The following is a 27,675-nucleotide window of genomic DNA, read 5'->3' as shown; positions in this document are numbered from 1 at the left end:
CTGACCTGAAACTTAATTTGTTTTTGATTGATCTGAGATTTTAATTCTGGTGATAAATATGATGTTATTATTAAAGCGAAGGGGTCGTCATCTGAGTTCCAAGAGACAATGACTATGCACTCTAAAAATCTATACTAGGTTCATGGGTAGAAATTTGTTTGTAATCAACAACACACTGTGACTGTCTGCTGCATGTGCAGGTGATGACTCTCCCGCTTTTAATGTACCGGTATTGTATGAGATGTGACAGAATCAAGAACAATGCCAGAACATACATTTGACTGAACTTCTGTAAGAGTTTTGTGCGATGTGACTGGGAGATTGATAAATTCAGATAATTTGAGTCTTAACTTCTATAATACTGTAAAGGGGTTAATTATTCACTGTGTTTTAATTTTGCTTATTTCGCTGACTGGAAAATGCGCTAAATTAAAACCCAGTGAATATGTAAAATTTAGCATAGAACACATTATCTAAATGATAAAACCGTGAATTTAAAACCCACTGAATATGCCTGAAATGGTAAATCAGCGAAATTTAAACCCAGTGAAAATTAGTCATTTTACAGTATTCTGCACCGGGATAGTAAATGTATGTTGGTGTAATCAGTTTTCAAACATTTTTACTCGTGTGTAAGATAAAAAGAAGATAATGGTTTATTGTTTATCCATAGAACATGTCCTTCCAGACAGATCAGAAAATCAAAACTAGTATTTTAGCAAACCTTGGAACTGAGCAGATCTTTCAATTGCTGTCTGATTCCAACGTTGATGTGTTGATGAAAACACTGGGCTTGTTAAGGAATCTACTCTCAACAAAGTCGGTAAGTACACTGCAAACATCATCATAACTGGGTAAGCCTGTGGTGTAGCTCATATGTGTTCTTACAGGGGGATTTTTAAAAAATGAGTGAATTCACGATGGTTCATTTTACACTTTGTAACTAAATATTTGTAACACTAAATATTGATATGGAGATTGTAAAGACCTCACATATCTCAGGTTTGAAACTTTACCAATAAATATTTATTATTTATCCAAACCACTAATGAGTAGTCAGTTAGCAACAAAACATATTTTATTGTCGCACCCATCCAGAAATGAAATAAGAGCATATGACATTTTATTAAATATTTTAATTATTCAGATATATTTATTTTTTCATTTGTTTTTATTAACATCCATCATCTAAACTATTTTTGTTTTAATAACATACATGTTGTTCAATTTTTTATTGCTAAACAATGAATTCCATAATGGCGTGAATGTGGTTTTTTGAAGGAAACCTGCAAAGACTCGTTAGTAACAGACATTACCAATCAATCAAAGGTTGTTCTTTAGATTTGAATGAAGCGTGAGGGTCTTCCAGGGTAAACGTTTAATTCTAAATATTTTTCATAACAAGTATTCATGCCTTTATGAAATTTACAGTATTCCAATAAACTATTAATTATAAGAATGTGATATATTCATTGTTATTCAGTGTGCATTTACAACTTAGACATATTACAGACTTTTGTTTAAATTTGTTTTCTTATGGCAGCATATTGACCACATAATGTGCTTACATGGAACACAGATTATGCAGGCTGTTGTGCTCATTTTAGAAGGTGAGCACTCAGTTGAAGTCAAAGAACAGGTAAGGAGCATTAGAATAGTTATCATAGCAACAATTGGTGCAAATGAGAAAAAGACATGGGTAGTGATGGTACTAGCAATGCATTTATCATGTCAAATGATGTCTTTACAGACACTGTGTATAGTTGCTAATATTGCTGATGGTTGCAGTGCAAAGGAATTCATCATGTCAAACGACGATGTGCTCAAGAAAATTACAAATTACATGGTGAGTGTTCCAGCAACGGTTTTTGTTATGTGTGCATACTATAACTCAGTGACAATAATAGTCTATGATTAAAACAGTATGTGTAATTTTTTGGATCTTTGTCGATCAATTTTTTAAGAAATGATATGTCAAATAATTTCACAAAATGATTTTTTGACTGACATTTAGATTTCTTATAGTTTCTAACCCAATGTTTGTTTTTTAGATCCATGCCAATGTTAAACTGCAGATAGCAGCGACATACTGTGTTTCTAACCTAGTGTGGAATGAAGAGGAAGGAGCTTTAGAGAGACAAGCTAAATTACGAGATATGGGAGTACAAAAACTGTTACAACAACTACTGAGTTCAAGTGACACAGTACTTTTTGATAAGTAAGTCTAACTCTGTCATAACTATAGTTGATAAATTTTCAAATAAAACATTTAACATCACTGGTTTCCCTGTGGAGTTTTCATTGCAATTTTCTGTTTTGTGAAATTGATGAAAATACATTTCTTGCATTCCCTGCTACTAGCTTAAGCTTTTCACCACCAGACTTTCTCTTACCGGTCACTGGTAACATAGTGGTTGTCACTAACGAATGCGACTTTGGGGGAACCTTGTTTGAGGTCTGCAGGTGCTTGTGTTCGACCGAGCCTGGTTGACATCAGGATAGCGCATTAAAATTGCCATTTGATAGAGATATGGTCACACGGTCCTGTCATGTAGTCCCAAACATTAATGATTTCTGTGGTAAAATGCACTGTGTGTCAGCACTATCACTTACAAAAAAAAGTCAGGAGAGACATTCAGACAGTGACATTCAATGTCCAGAACTGTCGCCTGGCACAAAAACATTTAAAAAAAAAAAGAAGACTTTCTCGCCCAAATTATTCTGCACTGTCTTCTCGTGTGTCCGTTGTACATAAACTTTTTTTCATTCAAACGACTTCTCCAAAACCGTCAACTGGATTTCCTTTGCTATTCATACCACACCTACCTGGGATAGTTCTGTCAGATTTGTTCATTTCATTTCATGACATAATGTAGACACATGGACCGGTCCTCTCAAGTTTGTTTATTTGGTGTTTTTTTAGAAATGCCCAAGTACAGGTCAATTCAATGTTTTCACTTTTGCTGCTTTTATATTGGTGATACTGAACAGTGAGACTGGGAGGAACTAAAACACCTCCCCACAATCTCCAAGGCCGGATCATTTCAAGATCACATGTTGATTGCATGTGTCAGGAGGTCACCCCTCCATCTCAAGACCCCAGGTCAATGTCCTCTCCAGATCACATGTTACATTTTGAAGATACCCGAATAATATGATTATTGCTGTCCTCTGCCCTAGTCAATTACAGGGTCGCTTGTTTCTTATATTCTTCAATATTCCTGGGAATGAAAATTTGTGTAAATTTTCTGTTTTTACTCAAAACATTTTACTATTTTAATCCCAATTTTTTTAATTTATGATACAAAGAGGGAACTTGTGGTGAAAAGTTAGCCGCGTCAAACAAAACCACTGCTGTAATAACATAATTTTACTTGCATATTTTTAGTCCCCGTTCGGACGTAGTCCGAAAACGGGGACTTATGTTTTGCCCTGTGTGCGTCCGTCCGTCCGTGATCACCTGTATCTCGAACATGCATGGACCGATTAAGTTCAAACTTCACTCATACATCACACATTATATGGGACATATGCACATGCATTTTTTTCATGATCCGATTAACGATAGCCGAATAGCGGCCATTTTAAGGCCGAAAATGCATCAAAATCGCACATTTTCACCATTCCGGACCCGGATCTCAGTTATGCATGGACGGATTTTGTTCAAATTTGATACATACATTAAACATAATAGGACCTTGATGCACGTCATTTTTTTTTTGGATCGGGCTTGAAATGGCCGACTGGTGGCCATTTTGTTTTAAAGAATTCAGTTCTGGATCCGTATCTGAGACATGTCTGGATTGATCGAGTTCAAACTTCACACACACAAGGTACATCATGTCACAAATATGTATGTGCATTTATTTCATGATCTCATTAACGATAGCCAAATGGCGGCCGCTTTAAGGCCGAAAATGCATTGAAATCGCACATTTTCACCATTCCGGACCCGGATCTCAGTTATGCATGGACGGATTTTGTTCAAATTTGGTACATACATTAAACATAATAGGACCTTGATGCACGTCATTTTTTTTTTCGGATTATGTTCGAAATGGCCGACTGGCGGCCATTTTGTTTTAAAGAATTCAGTTCTGGATCCGTATCCGAGACATGTCTGGATTGATCAAGTTCAAACTTCACACACACATGGTACATCATGTCACAAATAGATATGTGCATTTGTTTCATGATCCGCTTAACAATAGCTGAATAATGGCCATTTTAAGGTCGAAAATGCATCAAAATCACGTATTTTCACAATTCCGGAACCGGATCTCAGTCATGCATGGATGGATTTTGTTCAGATTTAGTGCATATATTAAACATAATATAAGCTTGATGCATACCAATTTTTCTTCGGATCAAGTTCAAAATGGCCAACTGGCGGCCATTTTGTTTTAAAGAATTTAGTTTTCGATCCATATCTCGGACATGCCTGGACAGATCAAGTTCAAACTTCACATACACATCATACATTATATCATACATATGCCTGTGCATTTGGGCTAGTCCTTTTAAGGTCAAAAATTCACAAAAATTGCACATTTTCACCATACTGGAACTGAATCTATGTCATGCGTGGGCAAATTTAGTTTAATTTTTTTTTTTGGATTATGTTGAAAATGGCTGACTGGTGGCTATTTTGTTTTACTGAATGCAGTTCAACATCTATATTGTTGCTGCTTTGAATGTATATGTCACTCAAATATGAACGGAACGGGGACGTGTCATTGACAATGACTTGTTGAGGTCTAGTTTTATTATTACCCAAAATTTGTTTGATTTGAGCTTTTAACCAGTTACCTTATAATTGCGTTTCAGGGTGAAAACAGCACTACAACAGTTCACCTGACTAGAACGGGAAATGTACCTCTATTGGACCTGACTTTAATGGATACATTCTAATTACGGTCAAATTCAGAATATTGGTGCAACTTTTTAAAGTTTATGTTCACTTGCCATGTTGGCTTGTGTAGGAATTACACATGGTGTATATATAATCTAAAGAAAGTACAACATCTGTGATTCAAACTGGCAACCACCAAATTGCCATATGACCCAACCTGGCCTTCATTCAGCCATTAGTCATTCCAGAAAAAAGGATGGTTAATATTGATTCAAACTACTTCTATGCTGAGAATGGGCTCGTCTCATTCTAATTTGTTAATAAGTAAAATAGTCAAATTCAGGTTGGCCTGGCAAGTCCATCTATGTTGTACCAGGCATAATGCCATGTACAGTTTCGGAAAAGTTTTCATTAGGTATTGCAGGTTATTTGGTTAAAGTCATCAATCATGTCTAATAATTTGTACTGTGTATAGAACTTATCTTGAAAAATCTAATTTTTTTTTATAACTTATAAAACAAATTTCAATTGATTTTAAACTCTTAATTTGTTACTCTAGTTTTCATCTTTAAATGAACTATTTATATAATTTATGCCTGTATCACCTTGGTTACGAGCTAGCTCAGTATGCTCCATAGAACTGCACCCTCAACACATCTGTTATATTCACCTCATTGAAACAATATGATTTGTTTTTTACTGAACACAATTCTATTACACTTCCTTGTATATCTCAAGCAGCAAGGCATTTCACCAACAACCTTATATACATTTGGAAGTTGAAGCATAGTTTACTGTATATTTCTTTTATTTGTAGTTGCTTTGTACATATGGGATGAATAAAATTGCCATATCTTGTAACCTGTGTTATGTTACTTCACTTTTTAGCTTTGCAGATCATACAAGTAATTGTCCAGCATCTGCGCCAACGACTTCTTGAAAACTACAAGCCTGATTGCTTTGACACTTGGTAGACCTCTCTTAAATTTGTTCATTTCGTGATTGAGATGTGCATTGCTAACAGCAGAGAGGCTGCTTGTTACAATATCTGCTGTCTGAACTGATTCCATAGCAAATAAATTCTTGTGATGTATGATAATTGCATATAAGCTGGATCCAAATAAAAAAAGTGCAGACCTGGCTTCCTAAGTAATAATGAACTTCATCTTTCAAACATTGGGGAGTTTAGTGATATCACTGTAATAAAATGAAAGTTAAACTTTGCGCAAAGCTCCTGTGTGAATACAGAATACTTTATTTTCGCTGAAGGGATGATTCCGTGAAAATAAATATGGGAGTCTTTGCAGTTAGTGTATGTGTGTCCGACTGTTCCACTGCTATCTCAAGAACCATACATCGGTTTTTGATGAAACTTGGTGCATAGATGCTCTGGGCCAATGCGCAGATTTGATTAGGTTTTGGTAAAATCCATGCTCGTTAATTACCTAATTTGCATGATAATTAGATAATTTTTAGCTGTTCTGTGACTGTTCCACTGATATCTAAAGAACCACTCATTGGATTTTGATGAAACTTGGTACATAGATGCTCTGAACATACGCGCAGATTTGATTAGTTTTTGGTAAAAATCCGTGCATATTAATTACCTAATTTGCATGATAATTAGCTGATTTTTAGCTGTTCCATGATTGTTCCACTGATATCTAAACAACCACTCATTGGATTTTGGTGAAACTTTGTACATGCATGCTCTGAACTAATGCTAGGTTTTGATTAGTTTTTGGTAATAATCCGTGGATACTAATTACCTAATTTGCATAATGATTAGTCAATTTTCGGTTTTTCCACTGATATCTCAAGTACTAATCATCACATTTCAATGAAACTTGGTACATAGATGTCATATGACACTGCACCGACCTGATAGTTTTTATGGTAATATCAGTACATATTAATTACCTAATTTGCATAATTAATTTTCAGCATTTGATATAAGTAGTGAGCATTACATTTCAATGAAACTTGGTACTTACATACTCAAGGACTATGCAGAGATTGATTGTTTCCGATAAATATTTGTGCATATTAATCACCTAATTTGCATAATTAGTTAATTTTCAGCTTCAGGGTATCTCAAGTAATCATCACATTTCAATGAAACTTGGTACATAGTCCTTTAGGACTATGCAGAGACCTGATTAGTTTTAAGGTAAAATAATTGTGCATATTAATTTTCAACTTTTCTACTGATATCTAAAGTACTAATCATCACATTTCAATGAATCTAGAATTATGCAGACCCAATTAGTTTCCGGTAAATATTTGTGCATATTAATTACCAAATTTGCATAATTAACCAACTTTCACACTGATATCTCGGGTACTAAACATCACATATCAAAGAATGTACATGGATGCTGTAGGACAATAGACAGACCTGGATAATTGTGAGTTAAAATCTGTACATATTAATTACCTAATTTGCATAATTAACCAATTTTAAGCTAACACTGATATCTAGAGTACTAATTATTCCATTTCAATGAAACTTAGTACAAAGATGCTCTAGGACAATGTACAAACCTAGTTTGGGGTAAAAATCTGTTTATATTAATTCCCTAATAAGAATAATAATTCATAATTTTTTGATTCTAATCACATTTCAATTAAACTTGGAAACGTAGATTTTCTGTTACATTGCGCAGACCTCATTAGTTTTACACTCAAATCTGCTCATATTAATTTTCTGATTTGCATAATTGGTTTTCAGCTAAGTAATTTTGAATTATATTTAATGTGTCTCCAATACTCTCAGCACATGGGAGTTCTTTCTAAGCTTTCTTTGATTTCCTATATTTCACATGAAAATAAATTCCAAGCAAAACGCCTTTTCAGCAAAAATTAATTCTAGCGAAAATAAAGTATTCCACAGTATATAAATATCAATGAAGAAGCAATGGCGTAGAGGTTAGGATGAACGGCCAGCAGATGTAATTTGTACTGAAGTTTTTGGGATTTCGCTTCCACAGACTGATACCTAATATGCATAAACTTGGTCCAAAATTTAGTCTAAATAGAGGCACTGGAATCATTTTGATCAGCCTAAGTAGTCCAACAAGTACATATCATAGTTGTGACGGGTTTAGGTTAAATGTCATATTGATGTTGGCAAAACGAGAATAATATGGTTGGATGCTAGGTCATATGATTAATTCAAATTGAATAATTAATCACTGATGACTAAATTTACATACAGGCATTTTATTCAAAAACAGTTTTTTGAACATCTTGTTGATACTGATGGTAATAGAAACTGGTACACCACAAACATGCAGTCAACACATGTACAATACATAATTAAAAGCATTTTTTAAGTAATGAGAGAGATTGCACAAGTTAATTTTTTTTTAAAAAGCAAATTGGTCAAAATACTTAAAAAATAAAACAAAACGATGTGTGTTTGCAATCTGTGAATGTCTGCAGACAAATTTAATACAAAATGACAGTTACCGTACTGCATGTTTTATCAGTTTATAATCATGTTACTATATTTCACCAGATAAAATTTATATATTAACAACCACATTTTCAATTGGCTGCTGACCTGAGTAGCATTGAGTAGAGAACCAATAAAAATGATTGTACCATATAATTCAGACAAGATGTTTAGAATAACATTTTGTTTGTATTTTAGTCACCATTTTTCTTGCATAAAAGTCTCTATATTCTTCGGGCAATTCATCCAATGTTTTTAAAGCACGGTCCAGAATCTGACTAGCTCTTGTGGCAATAACTGGGTCTTTGTTGCTATAAACATCTTTCTTATCGTAAAAGCTGTCATTCAAGTGTCTCCAGAATACGTTGACTGCTATACCAAAGTCTAATGATGTCATGTTATGAAACCAAAGTGCTACAGGAAAATAAGAAATAAACAAGTTTCCTTATTACAATAGGTTCATATATTTTGAATAAAGTATTTTCTAGTTAACAAAGTTGAAACGATTGTAAAACAATGCGAGATTTCCCTGCCTTTATTAAAATTAGTTATTCTTACAGAGAATGTGAAAAAATTGAAATCAAAACGGCATCTTTTTGTGACAAATGAAAGTAAAATTTATACCATACAAGGATGAACTGACCTGGAATGAACAATATATCACCGGGCTGTAATTGACATTCGTATCGAGGCACGTTTATAAAATTAGGATACTTCGCAATGTCAGGATTGTCGATGTCTATAATTTCAGATTTATCTCCTGAAAATAGCAAGAGAGAAAATGAAAAAAGTACATTATGGTGAAAGACAACATACTATGTTGAAACAAAATGAAAGACAGCATACTATATTGAAACAAAATGAAAGACAACATACTATATTGAAACAAAATGAAAGACAACATACTATATTGAAACAAAATGAAAGACAACATACTATATTGAAACAAAATGAAAGACAACATACTAAATTGAAACAAAATGAAAGACAACATACTATATTGAAACAAAATGAAAGACAACATGCTATATTGAAACAAAATGAAAGAAAACATACTATATTGAAACAAAATGAAAGACAACATACTATATTGAAACAAAATGCAAAACACGTGTACAAAATGTACGTTGAAACAAAATGAAAGACAACATACTATGTTGAAACAAAATGAAAGACAACATACTATATTGAAACAAAATGAAAGACAACATACTATATTGAAACAAAATGAAAGACAACATACTATATTGAAACAAAATGAAAGACAACATACTATATTGAAACAAAATGAAAGACAACATACTATGTTGAAACAAAATGAAAGACAGCATACTATATTGAAACAAAATGAAAGACAACATACTATATTGAAACAAAATGAAAAACATACTATGTTGAAACAAAATGAAAGACAACAAACTGTATTGAAACAAAATGAAAGACAGCATACTATATTGAAACAAAATGAAAGACAACATACTATATTGAAACAAAATGAAAGACAACATACTATATTGAAACAAAATGAAAGACAACATACTATATTGAAACAAAATGAAAGACAACATACTATATTGAAACAAAATGAAAGACAACATACTATGTTGAAACAAAATGAAAGACAACATACTATGTTGAAACAAAATGCAAAACTCAGGCAGAGGGTTTTCAACCCGCCAATTCACAGTTCATACCAACCATCAACTCCGGTCAGTCAGTATGACTATTTTGAACTGTAGGCATTATTCTGCGATTCAGCCAATGACGGAGAGAGAAATCTAGGTCAGGCGAAGCCCATACAGTTCAAAATAGTCATTTTGACTGACAAGTCTATGGTGGGTAATTGAACGTAGTGAATATACATGTATGTTGAAACAAAATGAAGACAACATACGATGTTGAAACAAAGTATTAGAAATGGGTATCAGTTGTACCTGACAGTTTCATATCTAGACATGTATTGTAACTGCATTTCATGAAGGTAAGACTTTGTTTAAATATTGACAATTTTGAGAAGATCCCACTGCTTTATTCAAAAATGCTTCCATTGCTCTAAAGAAAATTTGGTAATGGTAAACGAGTCTTTGCAGGTGTCCTTCAGACATTGGCCTCTTTACAACCAAGCATCCTAAACATACGGTGATTGGTCTAGTGGTTTTTAAATTATAAAACATCTATAAACACTTAATATAATATTTGTTTTAACAAATTTATACTTTTTTATGACGCACACAATAACAGCAAATAAATAAAACCACAATTACCTGCTAAATACATATCAGTAGCATTTCTAGGACTAAACAAAACAGCTCGCTTGAGTCCACTGATTTGAATCAAAAAATTGTCCATTATCTAACAAAAACAAATATTGTAGTATTATTACTGTTAATATATATCGTAAAGCTATTTTTATTCTTTAATTCATATACTGTCAAATACTTTATTTTCGCTTGGAATTAATTTTCGCTGGAGGAATGATTCAGTGAAAATAAAATCCAGTGAATATACATTTTTTCCTATATTTTACATTCAACTCGTGAAAAACCAGTGAAAATAAATTCCATACAAAATACCCAAACAGTTTTTTCAGCAAAAATTAATTCCAGCTAAACTAAAGTATTTTACAGTAGCTAAATTTATCTGAAATTGCTCCATAGTGCCTTATCACATGACCATAGTGCCTTATCACATGACCATTGTGCCTTGTCACATGACCATCGTGCATGTCATTCACTGTTGTTTAATGGGAAATATTTGCAGCTAATGTGGTTCATTGAATATCATAATATTCATGTTTAACCTTTTCACCACCAGTTTTTTCTTTTCATCACAAATTAATCCGTCTCATCTATATTCTGCACTCTATTTCAGAATATTGGGAGTAAAAACTGAAAATTGACTCAAATTTTGTCTGTTGGTTCCAAAATTAGGGTTTATTCGCATTAAAAATATAAGAAAAAAAATTGCAAACAAAGTTAAGCGAGAAAGTCTGGTGGTAAAAAGGTCAGTGAATGTGTTAGCGAATTTGATTCAAAACAGAGATTTCCATACTCGTATAATCAACACATATAAATAACTGTCTACCAAGTACAGAGAATTCATTCAGAAATCATATCTCTTTTTTTAATAATGACCACACACAATATGAATTAACGAAAAACTTTAGACAAATTTTATTTTTCTCCTGAGATTTTTCCAGTTTAAGTTGCTTTTTCGGATAAATTTTTGCTCAACGATTTTACTAAAATTCAACCGAAAATTGTGATTACTAAAGATGAATAGTTTTTTCAAAAGTAGCCCATTAAGAAGTTTTACATGCTTACATCATAGTGGGTCCATAATTGAGTGCCTTTTGATGCAATTCTAAACACACTGGAAGTGAAATGATCTTGAGGAAATAAATCTGGTAGTATGATGTCATTACAAAGGGATGGGTACTGTTTCTTAATATCAGCAACATCCTGTCACAGTGAACAAACACAAGATAAGTTATAATGAATGAATTTGATGCCATGGCAACCAAGTACAAAAATAACTGATGTGTTAATCGCTCATCACCAGAGACACAGTGGGTTGGACTCCCACAGTTAACTGCACACACACACACACACACAGCAGTGCAAACAAACGTACATTCTCACTTGCTAAGCTCACTGCATTCGTATTTGGGATGACATTCTTTTGAAGATGACATAAAACTGCCAGTCTTGCATGCTATCCTCAGAGCACATAAACGTTCCAGTTATCCTTGTTGCAAAGAGTACCATTTTCCAAAGAAAAAAAACTGAGATATTCATTTCAATACATGTATGCTTGTGTTGTGCTATACAATTCCATGTGTCTTAATGGCTTGGATCCCATTGACAGAAAATGATAGTACGAGTGGGTAATAAAATATCAAACTGACATTCTAACAATTTGCTAAGTTCTCACCTTCCGTGGATCATCTCCAAGTGATCTAAGATAATATTTTTCTTCCTGGAGACAAAGTTTGGAAGACAAGAAAAAGAATACTGAAACTAGGATATGCAAGATTAAAAAGAATTTAAACAAACAAAAAAGTTAGAAAAGTGTAATGATGACAATTTCATTCTAGACTAATAGATGGATAATTGTGTGATTTTACTGTTTATTATTTGTGTAAAAATCTTCCATAAAGTTTGTTCTTTGCTTCACGATTTTCTTTGCATACTTTGCTGAAGATGTTTGGTGCATAATAATAAGTTTAGCAATGTACTACAATTCTAAAATGTTTTATTTCTAATTTTTGTTAATAAATTAAAGTATTGTACTACAGATTTGAGTATGGTACTTACTGGACAAATGAAGTACTGGGATTGAGTTGTCTGAGCTGCTCGTCTTACAAACTCATCAAAAGGCAGTGTTCTGTATTAAATAAAACACAAGAGTTCTGATCTACCCATGCAGGCAGGTTTTTATTCAAACTACAAGGTGCAGGTATATTAATATTTACATGTGTGATGCTTAGCTAATGAAATCAAAGTCAAAGTCTGTTTTATTTAATCGAAACTGCATACGAGAAATTAATGTGAGTTTATATACCGTGCAAGAATTAATAAATTATTATTGCCCCCCCCCCCCATGTGCAACTCTAACTTCAAACCATCTTTAATCATATTGTATGTTTTGATATATGCAAATTAGGGTATTGCAGTGATAAAAGTGGGAATGACAGGAACAAGATTTAGATCGCCACCAGTGATTGGAGTGTTGGGATTCACTTCAGCCATGCTGAATTCTATTTCTGCAAATATATATACCATTGTTATTGTAACTCCACAAGTTCTTTAGGAATTGACTTGAATGTCATTGCTTTATTATGATACATTTCACAATGTACTTGATTTATTTGAAAATATCCAACATATGGTACCTGATGTCATAGTAACAGTCACTGTGAAAATGAAGACAATTTACACTCTCAATATTGTTTAAATATTGTTAGCAATATACATTGAAAATCCTGAAAAATGTAAAACTGTAGCGATGTGACAACTCAACCATGAGTCATGGTTCCACCAGCATTTAGACTGTCATATTGCATGTCATGATTGTCAACAGTTTTCAACCACGAATATCTTTCTGTTTTTTACTGTAACTTGCTCACTTGTAAATAAAGTTTTTACTCAGGAAATCCATCTGTGCAGATTGACAGACATGAATTTTTACTTCTTTCTTTCCAGCATGCTGGCATAGATAATCAACGGTCCAAGTGTTGGTACATGTTCCAATATCCAATCCTCTCAGTACCACTGGCACTCTCTGAAAAGTACATATTAGATGAATGACAAAAGTATAAGTAATTGAATTATATAATCCCAATCAGTTAGCAAGTTTATGAAGTGTATAAAGCTTTGACAATGAAGAGTCATATGTCAGAGTGGAAAGGCATTCATGAAAACACATGTCAGCCATTTTGAATATGATCTGAAAAACAAAATGATGTGACGAGTTTTAGCACAAAAATGACTGAGTTTAAACAAAATCATGCAAGCATAGAAACAGCTGGAATAAGATCAGATCATTTTTCAAACATTTTTCAGTACATAAGCATCTCTCAATATATTGTACGCCTATCAACTTCAATATGCACATAACCTTATGTTTGATACAAAGTTTGAATGAAATGGTTCACACTTGACAGCAATTTCAGAATCTTAGACAAAATGTCCGTTCAAATCTTATCTTCATACAATGTTGGAATCAAATCGCCCTGTTCATCTCTGAGAAACGATTCCAGACATGTTTAGAGACTGATTTTTGAATTTTAAATAAAATGACCATCAGTTTGAAATCTGAAGAAATCACAAAATAACACATTCTACGGTGTCACATACAAATGTAGTACTTGTGTGCAAACTTTCAACTGAATAAGATGATATATTACTGAGAAATCGGCATAGACATAAATAAAAACAAAATGGACACCTATTGGCCTTTTCTGTTCCAATTTCACAACAAGCAGCCTGTTGGCTGAGATAGCTCTGCTGTTAGCAAGGCACATTTCAATTAAAGAACTGAAGATATTATAAAATGAACAATATGTATAGTATCAAAGCAATCAGACTTTCTGTTTTCAACAAGAATTTGAAAATATCACTTTTTACCAAAAATTACAAAAATATTCATCAAAATTAGAAAATTAAAGATATCACAAAATGAACAAATCTGAGAGAGGTCCACATGTAGTAGTAGCTATAAATGTAATATCAAAGCAATTGGGTTTTTGGTTTTTAAAAAGAAGTCGAAAATATCACTTTTTACCAAAAATTACAAAAATATTCACCAAAAATATAGAATTTGAGATTTTGACATGAAATGAACAAAACTGAGAACCATCCAAGGTACTTGCATATCAAATTTGAAAACATTCTGACTTGCGGTTTTGAGGAAGAAGTTGAAATTGTGAAGTTGACGACGATATGAACTGCTCCGCTGTGTCGACTTTGTCATGCATATGACATGCACCTACAGCCCAATATGACAAAGCATCCTCATGAAAAATTTGAATGAAATCACCTGGTTTATTGTTTCAGAAATGTTTAATTATCAGAATTTAGCAAATTCAAGGACCAAAATCGCTGTCAATCAAAATTTTTGTGTATTAGTGTAATGTGTAAGTCATCATACATGGTCATTGCATCAAATTTCAAACTAGATTCCAATCTGTTTTCATTTTGAATTAGACGTCGATGTGCATATGTAAAATGTTATTACAGTAGGATGAAATGGGGACAAGAAATGGAGGTGCAGGAGTTGTATATATATTTGACACCATTTCTCAGACATCTGTATAGATGCACAAATAGACAGACAGACCCAAATTAATAGTCTCTGAATTCACACTTTATCTGAAACAGAGACGAGTTCTTGCTACTACATGTATAACAACCTATATATCGTCTGAAAGGAAAATACAATAGTGCATATATTTGACAGCTATTGAATAAACTGTTTTTTAAGAAATCCATAACACTGTATAAATGCCATTTCTGGTGACCTAGATGTCAAGTTCGTTGACATAAATGTCAAATCCGTTGACATAAATCTCATGCCAGGTGAACTAAATGTCATGTCCGGTGAACTAAATGTCATGTCCGGTGAACTAAATGTCATGTCCGGTGAACTAAATGTCATTTCGGTGAACTAAATGTCATGTCCAGTGAACTAAATGTCATGTCAGATGAACTAAATGTCATGTCAGATGAACTAAATGTCATGTCTGGTGAACTAAATGTCATGTCCAGTGAACTAAATGTCATGTCCCGTGAACTAAATGTCATTCCAGTGAACTAAATGTCATGTCCAGTGAACTAAATGTCATTCCAGTGAACTAAATGTCATTCCAATGAACTAAATGTCATGTCCGGTGAACTAAATGTCATGTCCGGTGAACTAAATGTCATGTCCAGGGAACTAAATGTCATGTCAGATGAACTAAATGTCATGTCTGGTGAACTAAATGTCATGTCTGGTGAACTAAATGTCATTCCAGTGAACTAAATGTCATTCCAGTGAACTAAATGTCATTCCAGTGAACTAAATGTCATGTCCAGTGAACTAAATGTCATGTCCGGTGAACTAAATGTCATGTCCAGTGAACTAAATGTCATGTCTGGTGAACTAAATGTCATGTCTGGTGAACTAAATGTCATGTCCGGTGAACTAAATGTCATGTCCGGTGAACTAAATGTCATGTCCGGTGAACTAAATGTCATGTCCAGTGAACTAAATGTCATGTCCAGGGAAGTAAATGTCATTCCAGTGAACTAAATGTCGTGTCTGGTGAACTAAATGTCATGTCCAGTGAACTAAATGTCATGTCTGGTGAACTAAATGTCATTTCGGTGAACTAAATGTCATGTCTGGTGAACTAAATGTCATTCCGGTGAACTAAATGTCATTTCGGTGAACTAAATGTCATGTCTGGTGAACTAAATGTCATGTCCGGTGAACTAAATGTCATGTCTGGTGAACTAAATGTCATGTCAGATGAACTAAATGTCATGTCAGATGAACTAAATGTCATGTCTGGTGAACTAAATGTCATGTCCAGTGAACTAAATGTCATGTCAGATGAACTAAATGTCATGTCAGATGAACTAAATGTCATGTCTGGTGAACTAAATGTCATGTCCGGTGAACTAAATGTCATGTCTGGTGAACTAAATGTCATGTCTGGTGAACTAAATGTCATGTCTGGTGAACTAAATGTCATTTCGGTGAACTAAATGTCATGTCTGGTGAACTAAATGTCATGTCCGGTGAACTAAATGTCATGTCCAGTGAACTAAATGTCATGTCAGGTGAACTAAATGTCATGTCTGGTGAACTAAATGTCATGTCTGGTGAACTAAATGTCATGTCAAATAATTGAGAATGAGAAGCGGGATACATTGATAACAAAATGTCTGAAAAGGGATAAGGGTCTGGGGGTGCTGGCAGCATACTCCTTGGGTAAATATATTTACACCCCCATTCATCTGTGTCATGATCATCTTGACCCCATTTCATACTGTAATAACAGTTTACATACAAATGTATATGCACACCCACTATAATTCAAAATATAAAAAACTTTGAATCCAGCTTGCCATTCCTGGATAGTAAAAAATGAAGAAAAGAAAATATCTTACCAGGGGATACACATTATTGAGAAAATCCTCCTTTGTTATGTTATTATAAATTTGTATCTGCACCTTGTTAGTGGAATCACCTGCCATCACTATTAACAGTATATCTACAGAAAAAGAAGCTAGATTTGTAAACAATACATTCTAAGGGATCATAATACCCTCCATTATGCTCAAAATAAAATTGACAGGAAAAGGAAGGCAGGATATCTTTGTGTATCACCACTGTGTGACACGAGACTAGGCAGATCAAAAACCGATATTACCACAGTGTGACGTCACACACTGTCAAACTTTTTTTTATTGTATGCAATGTTTGGAGATTCCCTAGTTATTTACAGACTGATAACTAAAGATTTTGGTAACAATTATTCATTTTGGCAAGCTCACGAGTGTATCTTCAATATTGTTATTCAGTCACTCAAAAAAGGTTTAAATTTTAAAAAAATACTACCGGTAATAAATTTGAGCAAATATGAGAAACGTGCAGAATCACCATACAGTGTACACAAGACGCCCGCACAAAATATAACACTGTGGCAACTAAAAAATTATCATACAAGGTGCACGCAATGATATATTTGTATTCAGTGTCATTTCAGCAATAGTTCCATGGATCAACACTCCTCCGTTTTACTATGCCGCACTGCGGAAATATATGAATGTAATTAATATAAAATCCAACGATATTTTCTCTTAGGTTGGCGTCAGCAGACACTTGTGATTACAGCCAGCATAGCATCAATCCGCACCTGGGGCTCAGAGATTGATACAAAACTCTTGGCAGTAATCACTCATGTCTACAGTCGTCAACCTAAGCGAAAATATTGCGAGATTACATAATAATACATCATAATTTGTTATAGCTAAAAGACATCATCATAATACCCCAGTATATTCATTTTATGTTTTACCTTGTTCTGAGTGTGATGTTTTATATATCTGCAAAGTTGTAATAAATAAATAAATAATATTTGGCCAATATTCTCTAATACAGTACATTAGCTGGCACACAAAATAATACTGTTTCATGCTACCATGGAAGTGTACCATTTTTTTTAATGAAGGCATAGATATGTTTTATTGTAAAATATTTATAAATAATTTCAATTGGTGATTGTGAACAGCTTGACGAATGAAAAGCCTTAATTAGCGGATGAATACTGGCGGATGTATACAACTCAACTGTAGTCTTTTTACCTTCAACTTTTTCACCACCAGACTTTTTTCTTATATTCTTCAATATTTCCGGAAATGTACCCTAATTTTGGCACCAACAGACGACATTTGAGTAAATTTTCAGTTTTTACTCAAAAAATTTAACCCAATCTTCTGAAGGAAAGTGTAGACTATAAATTTTGTGAATTTGTGAGGAAAAGAGGGAACTGGTGGTGAATAGGTGACTTGTCTTGTTTTTGAATTCATTTAAATTTATTGCAGCAAGTAATTCAGTTGATAATGTTTATAATAATATTAAATTAATGTTTATTCAACCTTTATATCGGCATCATGAAAACAGTAATACATATCTTTAAATTACATTCATTATTTCTTTTCTATATTGCCATAAATCAGTTACATATTTCCTAATTAAAGCTGATGAGGTATTTCCCACATTTTCATTTATGTTCTATAGTGTATCACCAAAAAGGAAATTCAACCCCCCTGAATGAAAACTATTCATTAGTGTTGAAGATTCAACATTGTTTCTCAGCGAGATTTCTAATGTTAAATAAAACTTATTTTTCTTGTATGATAAATTGACATACAAAGATAAAGAAAGTGGTAAATGTCTTCTGTGCCCTGATTGCAGACTCTGCAAATTCCATTACCCGTGTAATTTTTTTTTTCCATCCCATTTTGAGTTTGACCTAATTTTACCCTATTTGACCTGTTTCTCACATCAATTCAGGAGCTAATGGCCATTTCACCGCTCTAAATTACACACATCACAGATCATGACAGTATACTTTCGGCCTTGAATTATATAAAACTATTTTACCATAAGTCGTACCAACCAGCACTTGTTCGATGTATGGATACACTGTATCTCTAGAGGCACTTTGCGAGTCGCCAAAAGTCGAATGAAGGCATTCTGCGAGTTGAGTCAAGTCAAGTTTTCCTACTAGTCGATGGTGGTATATAAACAGTACGCGCAAACTGAAAAATGTGCATCCCCAAAGGCGGGCCGGATAGGGAAGTCAGTAGAAGACAAGATTTTTTCGTTAGCATGGGGGAAAGTCGGTCAGCGTCGGGGAAAACAAAGATGTTAATCCGAAAATTCATTGTCTATTCTTGTTTATGATTGGTCCAGGCAACGTTTGAGGATAGTGACGTAGCTCCGTCCTTGAGACCGGTGTCACGACCTTCGTTCAGCGTTCAAAGCGAGAAAAATACAGCCATGACATCAAAGAATAACGCCAGTGTTTATTCGCCAACATTAGAGTTTGGTAGAATTTTAATCATTCTTAGAATTACGAAAGGGTACTTCAACGAAGACGTCGGCCTCTGAAATTTACAAAATCAAGGTCGCACGGCAAGTGCCGTCATAAACTTGCAATGACCTGAAAATTACTCAAGCTAAAAACCCAAAACATCATACCGATCCACAGGCGACCGATCGTGTTACAACGCTTGTACGGCTTTCACGATGGCGATTATTTTTTGGTGTACATGTATTAGAATATCCATATAAACCATGAAGTTTACCTCAATGTATAATCTGACATATTTACGTGGTTCACCATCGCACGGTTTCGCTAAAACCGGCCATTCATAACCAGGCCACGAACATGTGCGTGACCGTGTTAGGAAAAGCTGTATTTCAATGCAGCTAAATTGAGTCATTTGATTGGGCGCGCCAAGGAGCTGGCGCCACTAATCAGACCAATCAGAGTTGCTGTATCATAAATGTTAAGATCGGGGAGCTCCTCACATGGCGGCGTGTCGCCTTTGCGCAATCTCCTTCCCATATGTCTTTGCGCTTTACGCAATAGTACCTCTGTCAATTTTGTGGTCTATCACCTCACTACACAAGGCCATTTTCCCGCGGTTGTTTCATGTGAAACCGAACTAAAAAAAGAGGAAAAAAACGTATGTGACATCCGAACTATTTATTAATAATAATAATAATAATAATAATAATAATAATAATAATAATAATAATAATAATAACTTTATTACACTACTATTCCATCAGAGGGCACAGTATGGTAAATAAAATACAAATCATAAGAAAAAAATATAGTAGCTAAACTATAAAATAAAATAAAAATTAAAAGATGTTAAAAACAAATTAATGATAGTTACAGGATGCTCCCAACGTAGAGATGATAGCTATCATATACCTGATTTCTGTTTTACCCCTATTTTGCCAGGGGTATGAAGCACGTCATTATTTTAATGAAATTGTCTGTTTTATTTAGTTTATTTTTAATTCCTGTTTCTTGAAACAGCTCCCCTCTTTCTTTGTCGAGAAATTCACAATCTAGGATAAAATGTTGTTCGTCCTCAACTGAATTTGTATGACATTTTTTACATTAATGTCAAATGTTCAGTAAAAACGTAAATACGAACCATTTTATCGCGGACTATGTTTTGCAAGGTATTGTTATTGTTACAGTAGTAAAATGGCGCACATAATACACTAAAACTGAGGGAATAACGTTATGTTAACGTATATAGTTGGACTAATTTCACTGAAAGAGGTTTCAGAACTATTTCTGGCTTGAACGGGTTATAGAACACAGAACACAAAAGATCTAGTAAGTTTATAAAGTCAGTCATTTATTGTACAATCTAATGCTTTGACATCTAGGAAGGGATTGCTATTTTCTAACTCAAATCATATATATTTTAAGGTAGAGATGTAGGTTTTGAAGACATTATTTTTGATTGGCTCTAATTACTATAATTACACGAGTAAAATATAACTTTTACCCATCAAGTTATATATCATTTGAAAGAGTGTTATTTAAACTTTCCAATTGCATGGTTTACAATAATGTAATATGATACCATATTAAGTGTGGGTTTGGGGTAAAATCATGCATTTTAGGTGAAAGTGCACTTAAAACTATTTAACCTTTGAATATCTCGTTGCCGATTTTTATGTAATTTCCAGGGTACTTTTTTTATTTTTAATTAACCGACAATTTTACGTTTGTGTATTTTGACACTGAAAAGTTAGTTATCGATGACAGCAACAGCAGTGTTGTTTGTCAATTGCATCACAATTCTATCAGCACGATAATCGTTACATCGAAACGAAACATGCTCAGTGTTAAAATGCCTTTAGAGTAAAAATGTGTGGAAACATTTTTTTAGTTTCGCCCACAATGTGAAAAACCTTGAAATCTATGCACCAAGAAAACAAAAGAAATTGTGGCCTTGTTTTGCACGAAAATTAAATTGCCCTATCGGGGCTTCCTCCTACATGAAAATAAATAAAAAATCAAAGTATTTAAAGCGGGAGGGTCGTCACCTGCGCACGCGCGGGAATTGAGTCCCAAGCGACGATAACAACACGCGCTAAACACGCAAAGGCTCATGGGTAGACGCTTGTTTGTAAACAATGACACGCTATGGCCAACTGACGCATGCGTAGGTGACGACTCCCCTGCTTTAAAGGTGAAAAAGTTTACTTATCATTTACAACTGCATGTTTTGTTTCATTCCGCTTGCATGCTGGAAGCGTCTACGTCTTGTCTGTTTTTGTTTTTTTTTGTTTGTTTTTTTCAGCAGTATGCTAGTTGATCGCGCTTGGGGTAAGCACAGTCCCTCAACACCGGACTGTGGGGTAAGTAAACAGGGAGCCAGGACAGGAAGTCACACACCGCTGCTCCCTAACTGAGGCCAGCAACTCATTTGCATATAACATCAACAGTGACTTGTCAATCAAAAAGCAACGCAAACAAACTTTTGGGCCTCGGTTCCCTATATTTTAAAATCGTTTTTTGAGTATGTTCCAACATTGACAAAGCTCCGAAATGTTAACACTATCTAGCCACGACTGTCTGGGTAAAAAAAAGCAAAACAAATATTTTCACTCTGAGTGCACACGAACCTGCAGTCGTCACGCCGTGTCCTGTTCGATATGGGACTCATAGCGACGTATACAACGCGTGTAAAATACATTGTTTATTTACATGAAATTCGAACACGCGCTGCGCGACGACTACCGCGCTTTAATCTAATTACTAGTAACTGAACATTTTATTCGGAGTCAGGGCGTGAAACGTCTTATTAAAGTGATTAAAGTAACCGAGTGACTTACGCATAACTTTGTTAACCCACAGGGTCTTGTAGTTCGAATATATTTGAATATGCAATGAGTTCTATGCAAAGCTGCTTTGTGCAGTGATGTTAAAGGGCGGCAGTCGTTGCGCCGCGTCCTGTTCGATATGGGACTCATAGCGACGTATACAACGCGTGTAAAATACATTGTTTATTTACATGAAATTCAAACACGCGCCGCGCGACGACCACCGCGCTTTAATTAACGCAGAGTTCGGGCTTTGCGCCGATTCACCCGGAGTCGAGAACAGTAAGTCTATATTCGTTGACGCGTTTCCAAAATGTCTTATTTCAACGTTGAAAATTGTTTGTGGGCAAGTGAATGAGGACGATGGAATGTCTAAATATTTGTGCAAACTGTGTTTTAGTAAACTAACAAAACTGTCGAAACTGATAACATATCGACTTGCTCGATCCGGTCTTCGTTGCAACACAGTCAAGGGACATTTTCCTCAGATACAGAACTAAGCGCTTTCTTTTGATGATCAGTAAGTTAGACAAAAGCTAGCAACGCGTGGTGAAATTTGAGGCTTCGGCCGAAGATATGGTCCTTCGCTGGCGAAGATGGTGGTTCACGCAAGCACGCTGTTCACCTCGACATACTTTACGAATTACTGTAGGAACATTCAATTTCGCGTGTTTTTATTTCGCGGTTTTGGGCTATCCAAGCCTTTCGCGGTGGTTTAAATTTCGCGGATTGTCGAAAAATAAAACAAAAGCTGAGGGTCACACCACATGAAGCAGTCAGTCAATGTCTTGTTGTTTTCCGACACGTGCAACCTCCAACCTCAAAATATTAGTTGTCTGAGCTCCAACTGAACCGTTTTTTTTTTTTTTTTTTTTTGCACACGATAAAAATGTCCATTCCCCCTATAGAGCTAATGTGATATAACCACGGACTATGTTGATTGGTAAGACAAAGGTTTGAAAAGAATTTTAACACATTGTAACATCAAAAGTAAACTTCTCGAGTGTGGCTTATCCTGTGTTAGTACGTCCATGATATAATCATAGAAGTTATAATATATAACTAACACCGTTTTTGCCGTTTTGGCCATACCAATCGATCCGTGCTTCATCAAAAACAAATTTCGCCTGATGACAAAAAACACTCAGTATGCATTTATTTTTTTAATTTTATTGCTAACGAAAGTATTTTCTAAAAGAATCAGGGTAGCGCAATCCGATCATGTGACGTTTCACAATTGTTGATTATTACTCAGTAGTGATTATAATAACGTACACAAAATATTTTCTTTTTGAATTGTTATGAAATGTCATTATTTTACGGGTACCCCAAAAGCGTATCTAGGGGCGAGTTGTGCGGGAACACGGAAGCCACGCAAATATAGTCGGGTGTACTGTCAATTTTATCACTATGAAGTAAGCCAAGGACCAAAAAAATGCAGTTTTGAAAACTGACATCGTTCGTATTTTTGAGTGCATCGAAATAAAACAAACAATAAGTTGTACGCTGCTTATTTTAACTGTCGAGCTAAAATTAATTTCCACTGACAATGTTTAATCATGAAAGTAAATAAACGGCATTTATGGGACAGACTATATCTGAAAAATTGGCGCCCAATTTCATCATGAATGTTGACATGAAACTTGCTTCCAAAATGTCTGGCAAATCGTCTTGAAAAGGTTCTCACGGAACTGGTAGACCTAACACAGGCTGCCTTTGTTAAAGACCGTAGTATTCATGATTATGTCAGACTAATAAGACGAAATTTTCCAATTTACCAAAGAAACTGATATAAAAGCTTTACTATTGTCCATCGATTTTGAGAAGGCTTTTGATATGGTCAGTTGGCATTTTTGTTCAAGGTTTTAAATAAACTTAAATTTGGGCATAATTTTCAAACATGGATCAAAACATTTTATAATAACATCAGGGCTGTGTAATGAATAATGGTTTTAGCACTGGATATTTTAAACCAATGCTATTTGGTTTAATCTTAGAAATGCTATTAATAGCAATCACAGAAATATTTCAGGCATTACTGTTTTGGGGACAGAAATCAAAGTGGCTGCATTTGCAGACGATATGACATGTTTTATGTCAGACACTGAATCTGTAAGGATGCTGTTTTCGTTGCTTGAATTATTTCGTGGGTACTCAGGATTAAAAGTAAACAGCAAAAAAACTGAGGGAGCATGGCTAGGAAAGTGGAGAAGCAGGAAAGATGTGATGTTCGGGGTTAAATGGCCCACCTCGCCGATCAAGATTGTGGGTGTATACTTCTCATACAATAATTACAGGCAAAACATAAACAAGTCAATCAATAACATGAAAATTATACTAAATCAATGGAAAAGACGTAATTTTTATCCTTATTTGGCAAAGTACAAGTAATAAAGACTTTTGATATGTCACAATTTACATATATTTTTTAACTCAATGAGGATTAAAAAGCAGACAATCCAGGAAGTTCATAACATAATTTACATATATTTATGTTATGGAATTGACAAAATTGCAAGGAATTCAATGGTCAGTGGGGTGGGCCAGGAAGGCCTAAGTGTGCCTAACGTGTATATCCTGAAAAAGATAAATAGAATTGCATGGATAAAACGCTATTTAAACCCAGATATTGAGCACCCATGGAAAGTGCTTTTAGATAAACAATTCAAACCTGTTGGTGGGAATCTCATTTTCAGCTGTAATTACAAAACAAGTATGCTGCCCGTGCGGTTGAGTGACTTTCTCAGTGAGGGTTTTGATACTTGGGAAGGGGAAACAAAATCTCATAGAGAGAATACAAATCAAATAATTTGGAACAATGAGAAAATATTGATGGATATATGATATATTTTGACGATTTCAGGTAAGAAGATATATTGAGAGTGTCAGATCTTTTTGATGAATATGATCTGATTCCCTTGCAAACTATAAGCCATGACAATCTCTCCCTGTTACAAAAACTTAAGTGGCTAGGACTGGTGTCAGCCATTCCAAATTAAGAAATAAGAAAAATGAACCACAAGGCATTAACCTAGAATGTTAAAGAAAGAAATGAGAGACAGAGTTTTTGTCGCTCCGGTGAGTGAACAGAAATTATGTAAAGAATTAAAAATGAATAGGAAAAAAATGTACAGCCTTATGATAAAAGTTACAACAGACACTAAAACAAGAGAATTCCAATTTAAAATTCTTCATAATATTTTATACACCAACAAAAAACTACATAAAATTAATCCATTAAGGCATCCTACTCGACTGTGTAATTTCTGTCAAAGTGAACCAGAGAGCTATGAGCCTATCTTTAGTGGATGTCGGTATACAATAGCATTTTGGAAAAACTTGTTATTTTGTTGGGGAGAACCCTTAAAATTGGGGCACCCCCTAGCAAGCGTTGTATGATTATTTCTCATCCAAATAAATCACTTCTGGTAAACTTCATTTGTTTGCTGACCAGGAAACATGTATACTTTTTTAAAGATGAATGGTGGAAAGCCAAATTTAATAGGTTTCTTATCCTTTATTAAGCGAATTTATCAGTGTGAAAATATCAATGCGGAAAAGAGTAACAAATTAGGGTTGCACTTTAAAAAATGGGCTCTTATAATAGCATATGTGAAATAAACTTTTGTATTTAACATTACAGGAATGTACTTTCAGGTTTTGTTTGATACTTATACTTGATATACTTTATACTGTACATTGTACAAAACATGTATTTTCTCAAACAACCTGTAATGTATTTATTAGAACTATGGAAATGTACCCAATAAAACTTTTTTAAAAACAAAAAAAGTAAAGGGCATTTTGCTTCCATTGTTCGATCCCTCGTCACTGATTATGTCTACAAGTTGAAAATGTTACATTTCATTGAAGCTGTGGGCCTTCGTGTTGTGAGATAGTGTACAAGATGTGTCTTCACCGTTAGTACTATCATATAGGTCATTGATTTCGTCAATTGAACGCAACCGAACTTTCAACTTGAAAACAATGATAATTTTTTCACGGGTCGATGAAACCAGGATCAATTCGGGTATGTTATTTTAGGATGTTTTTATTGGGTTTTGTGTGATAGTTGGGGTGTAGCATTATCATATAATCAGGAAGTCCATGGCACGGGTCACGGTGTGGATTTGTCGAGGTAAGAAAGCAACATGAATGTCGTTGAAGTTGTGATCATTTTGAGTTTTGACAACTGAGATGAACTAAAATATTGCGTCCAGGTGGATTATTAGGTGTAGTGCTTTTACAAAACATAACACTTGTTCCTCGTCTTGTGTGCAACGCAATTACTTTTCAAGACGGATTTTCAGTCGAGAGAGCGGCGTTGAGTATTGTTGTGGGGTGACACTGTTAGCGGGAGAAGATGTGAAGCATGGGTGAAACAATGTTTTTTACAGTGGGGCGAAATATTTACGAACACCCATGGAACTAAAACAAACTAATTTTCAATTACTACCAACTCCAAAGTAAATACCGTTCAAGCTCAGTCGTCGCAGCGGACCAAGTTCACAGTCCCTCTATAGACTATATATATCCCTCTAAAGAGGGGCTGTGCTTCTAGTGACCGTGATTATACAGAGCATATACAGAATAAATCCGAGTTGTCTTAATATATGTAACGAATTTTATATTCATTCATCTGTCGTTAATAAATTTTAGCAAATTTGTAACATTTTATACCTTTCAAATAATTCACGGTCTGACAGTGCACAGTTGTTGGGGGACTGTGGACAGTGAAACAAATCATTTGAAAGAAAAACATTGGAGTAGCCGCTGAACGAAAGTGTTGATGTGTTATCCTGCCTGTCAATCAAAAATAGTACAGTCCAACCAAACTTATTTAAATTTCTATCCTCAGAATTGAATGAATACCTAGTCATTCTCCATCTTCCGGTATCACAAAGTGTGTACGTTTGATTATGATTCCTGACAACTCTGAACCTGGACCTAGCTTCTCGCTTAATTCGTTCCATCGACATCTCCAAATATTCCCCAGGGAAATCCAGTTTTACTGGCAGGTTAATGGATTTTTTTTTAAATTAAGAAATTAGTTGATTTTGAAAGATAAACTGAGCATTTGAAGAATAGTTTAACATTGTTTACGGTGATAACAGCTCATTGTGGAAACGGTAAAACCTAAATTAAAACCACGCGAATATTTTCTGTCTTGATTCTACATTCTGCCAGTTAGTGTTACAGTAAAGCGCAAGGAAACAAGGTAGAAGCCTAGTCATAATTTTTTGACAAAATTGTTCACGAATCACATGACAATGTTCATTAGTTTATTATGTACAATCATGAAGCTAGTTATTTTGTGTGTTACTGTTACGTATTTTGAGAAACGTGTCCTAATATTTCTTGAAAATTGCTATTATTAGAACAATTCAATGGAACACAATGTTTAAGAAAAATTGTATATTTTGACACTTTTAAAAACCAAGGTTTTTTA

At 34.4% G+C, this 27,675-nt stretch overlaps 2 protein-coding genes across 2 annotated transcripts in view; one reads left to right on the top strand and one right to left on the bottom strand.

Moving 5' to 3' along the window:
- The window catches only part of LOC100371107 (armadillo repeat-containing protein 8-like), a 30,081-nt gene extending 24,368 nt beyond the window's left edge, over window positions 1-5,713 (top strand). Inside the window, exons 16-20 of the mRNA XM_002734949.3 lie at window positions 674-823; window positions 1,544-1,639; window positions 1,751-1,846; window positions 2,052-2,218; window positions 4,828-5,713. Of these exons, the coding sequence (XP_002734995.2) occupies window positions 674-823; window positions 1,544-1,639; window positions 1,751-1,846; window positions 2,052-2,218; window positions 4,828-4,858 (540 nt within the window). The 3' untranslated portion in view covers window positions 4,859-5,713. The remainder of the gene's footprint in view (window positions 1-673; window positions 824-1,543; window positions 1,640-1,750; window positions 1,847-2,051; window positions 2,219-4,827) is intronic.
- Window positions 5,714-8,054: 2,341 nt separating this feature from the next.
- On the bottom strand, window positions 8,055-19,763 carry LOC102804006 (tRNA wybutosine-synthesizing protein 5-like). The gene is made up of 9 exons (XM_085496054.1): window positions 19,673-19,763; window positions 16,967-17,070; window positions 13,438-13,592; window positions 12,626-12,695; window positions 12,243-12,287; window positions 11,633-11,770; window positions 10,574-10,661; window positions 8,953-9,069; window positions 8,055-8,723 (listed from the first exon to the last, which is right to left on the bottom strand). Exons 2-9 carry the CDS (start codon window positions 17,051-17,053, stop codon window positions 8,467-8,469), a joined length of 957 nt encoding a protein of 318 aa, XP_085352180.1. The 5' UTR covers window positions 17,054-17,070; window positions 19,673-19,763; the 3' UTR covers window positions 8,055-8,466.
- Between the last annotated feature and the right edge of the window lie 7,912 nt (window positions 19,764-27,675).

This window comes from Saccoglossus kowalevskii, chromosome 22 (genome assembly GCF_978046115.1).
Source record: "Saccoglossus kowalevskii chromosome 22, keSacKowa6.1, whole genome shotgun sequence".
NCBI lineage: Eukaryota > Metazoa > Hemichordata > Enteropneusta > Harrimaniidae > Saccoglossus > Saccoglossus kowalevskii.
This window is presented reverse-complemented; position numbering and strand designations above follow the sequence as displayed.

Coding starts and splice junctions, on each gene's coding strand:
- LOC102804006 (XM_085496054.1), bottom strand. CDS start 17,053: ATGGCAGGTGATTCCACTAACAAGGTGCAGATACAAATTTATAATAAC. Junction 12,288..12,625: donor CCCAGTACTTCATTTGTCCA/GTAAGTACCATA, acceptor CTTTGTCTCCAG/GAAGAAAAATATTATCTTAG. Junction 9,070..10,573: donor TACTGATATGTATTTAGCAG/GTAATTGTGGTT, acceptor TGCTATTTTCAG/GAGATAAATCTGAAATTATA.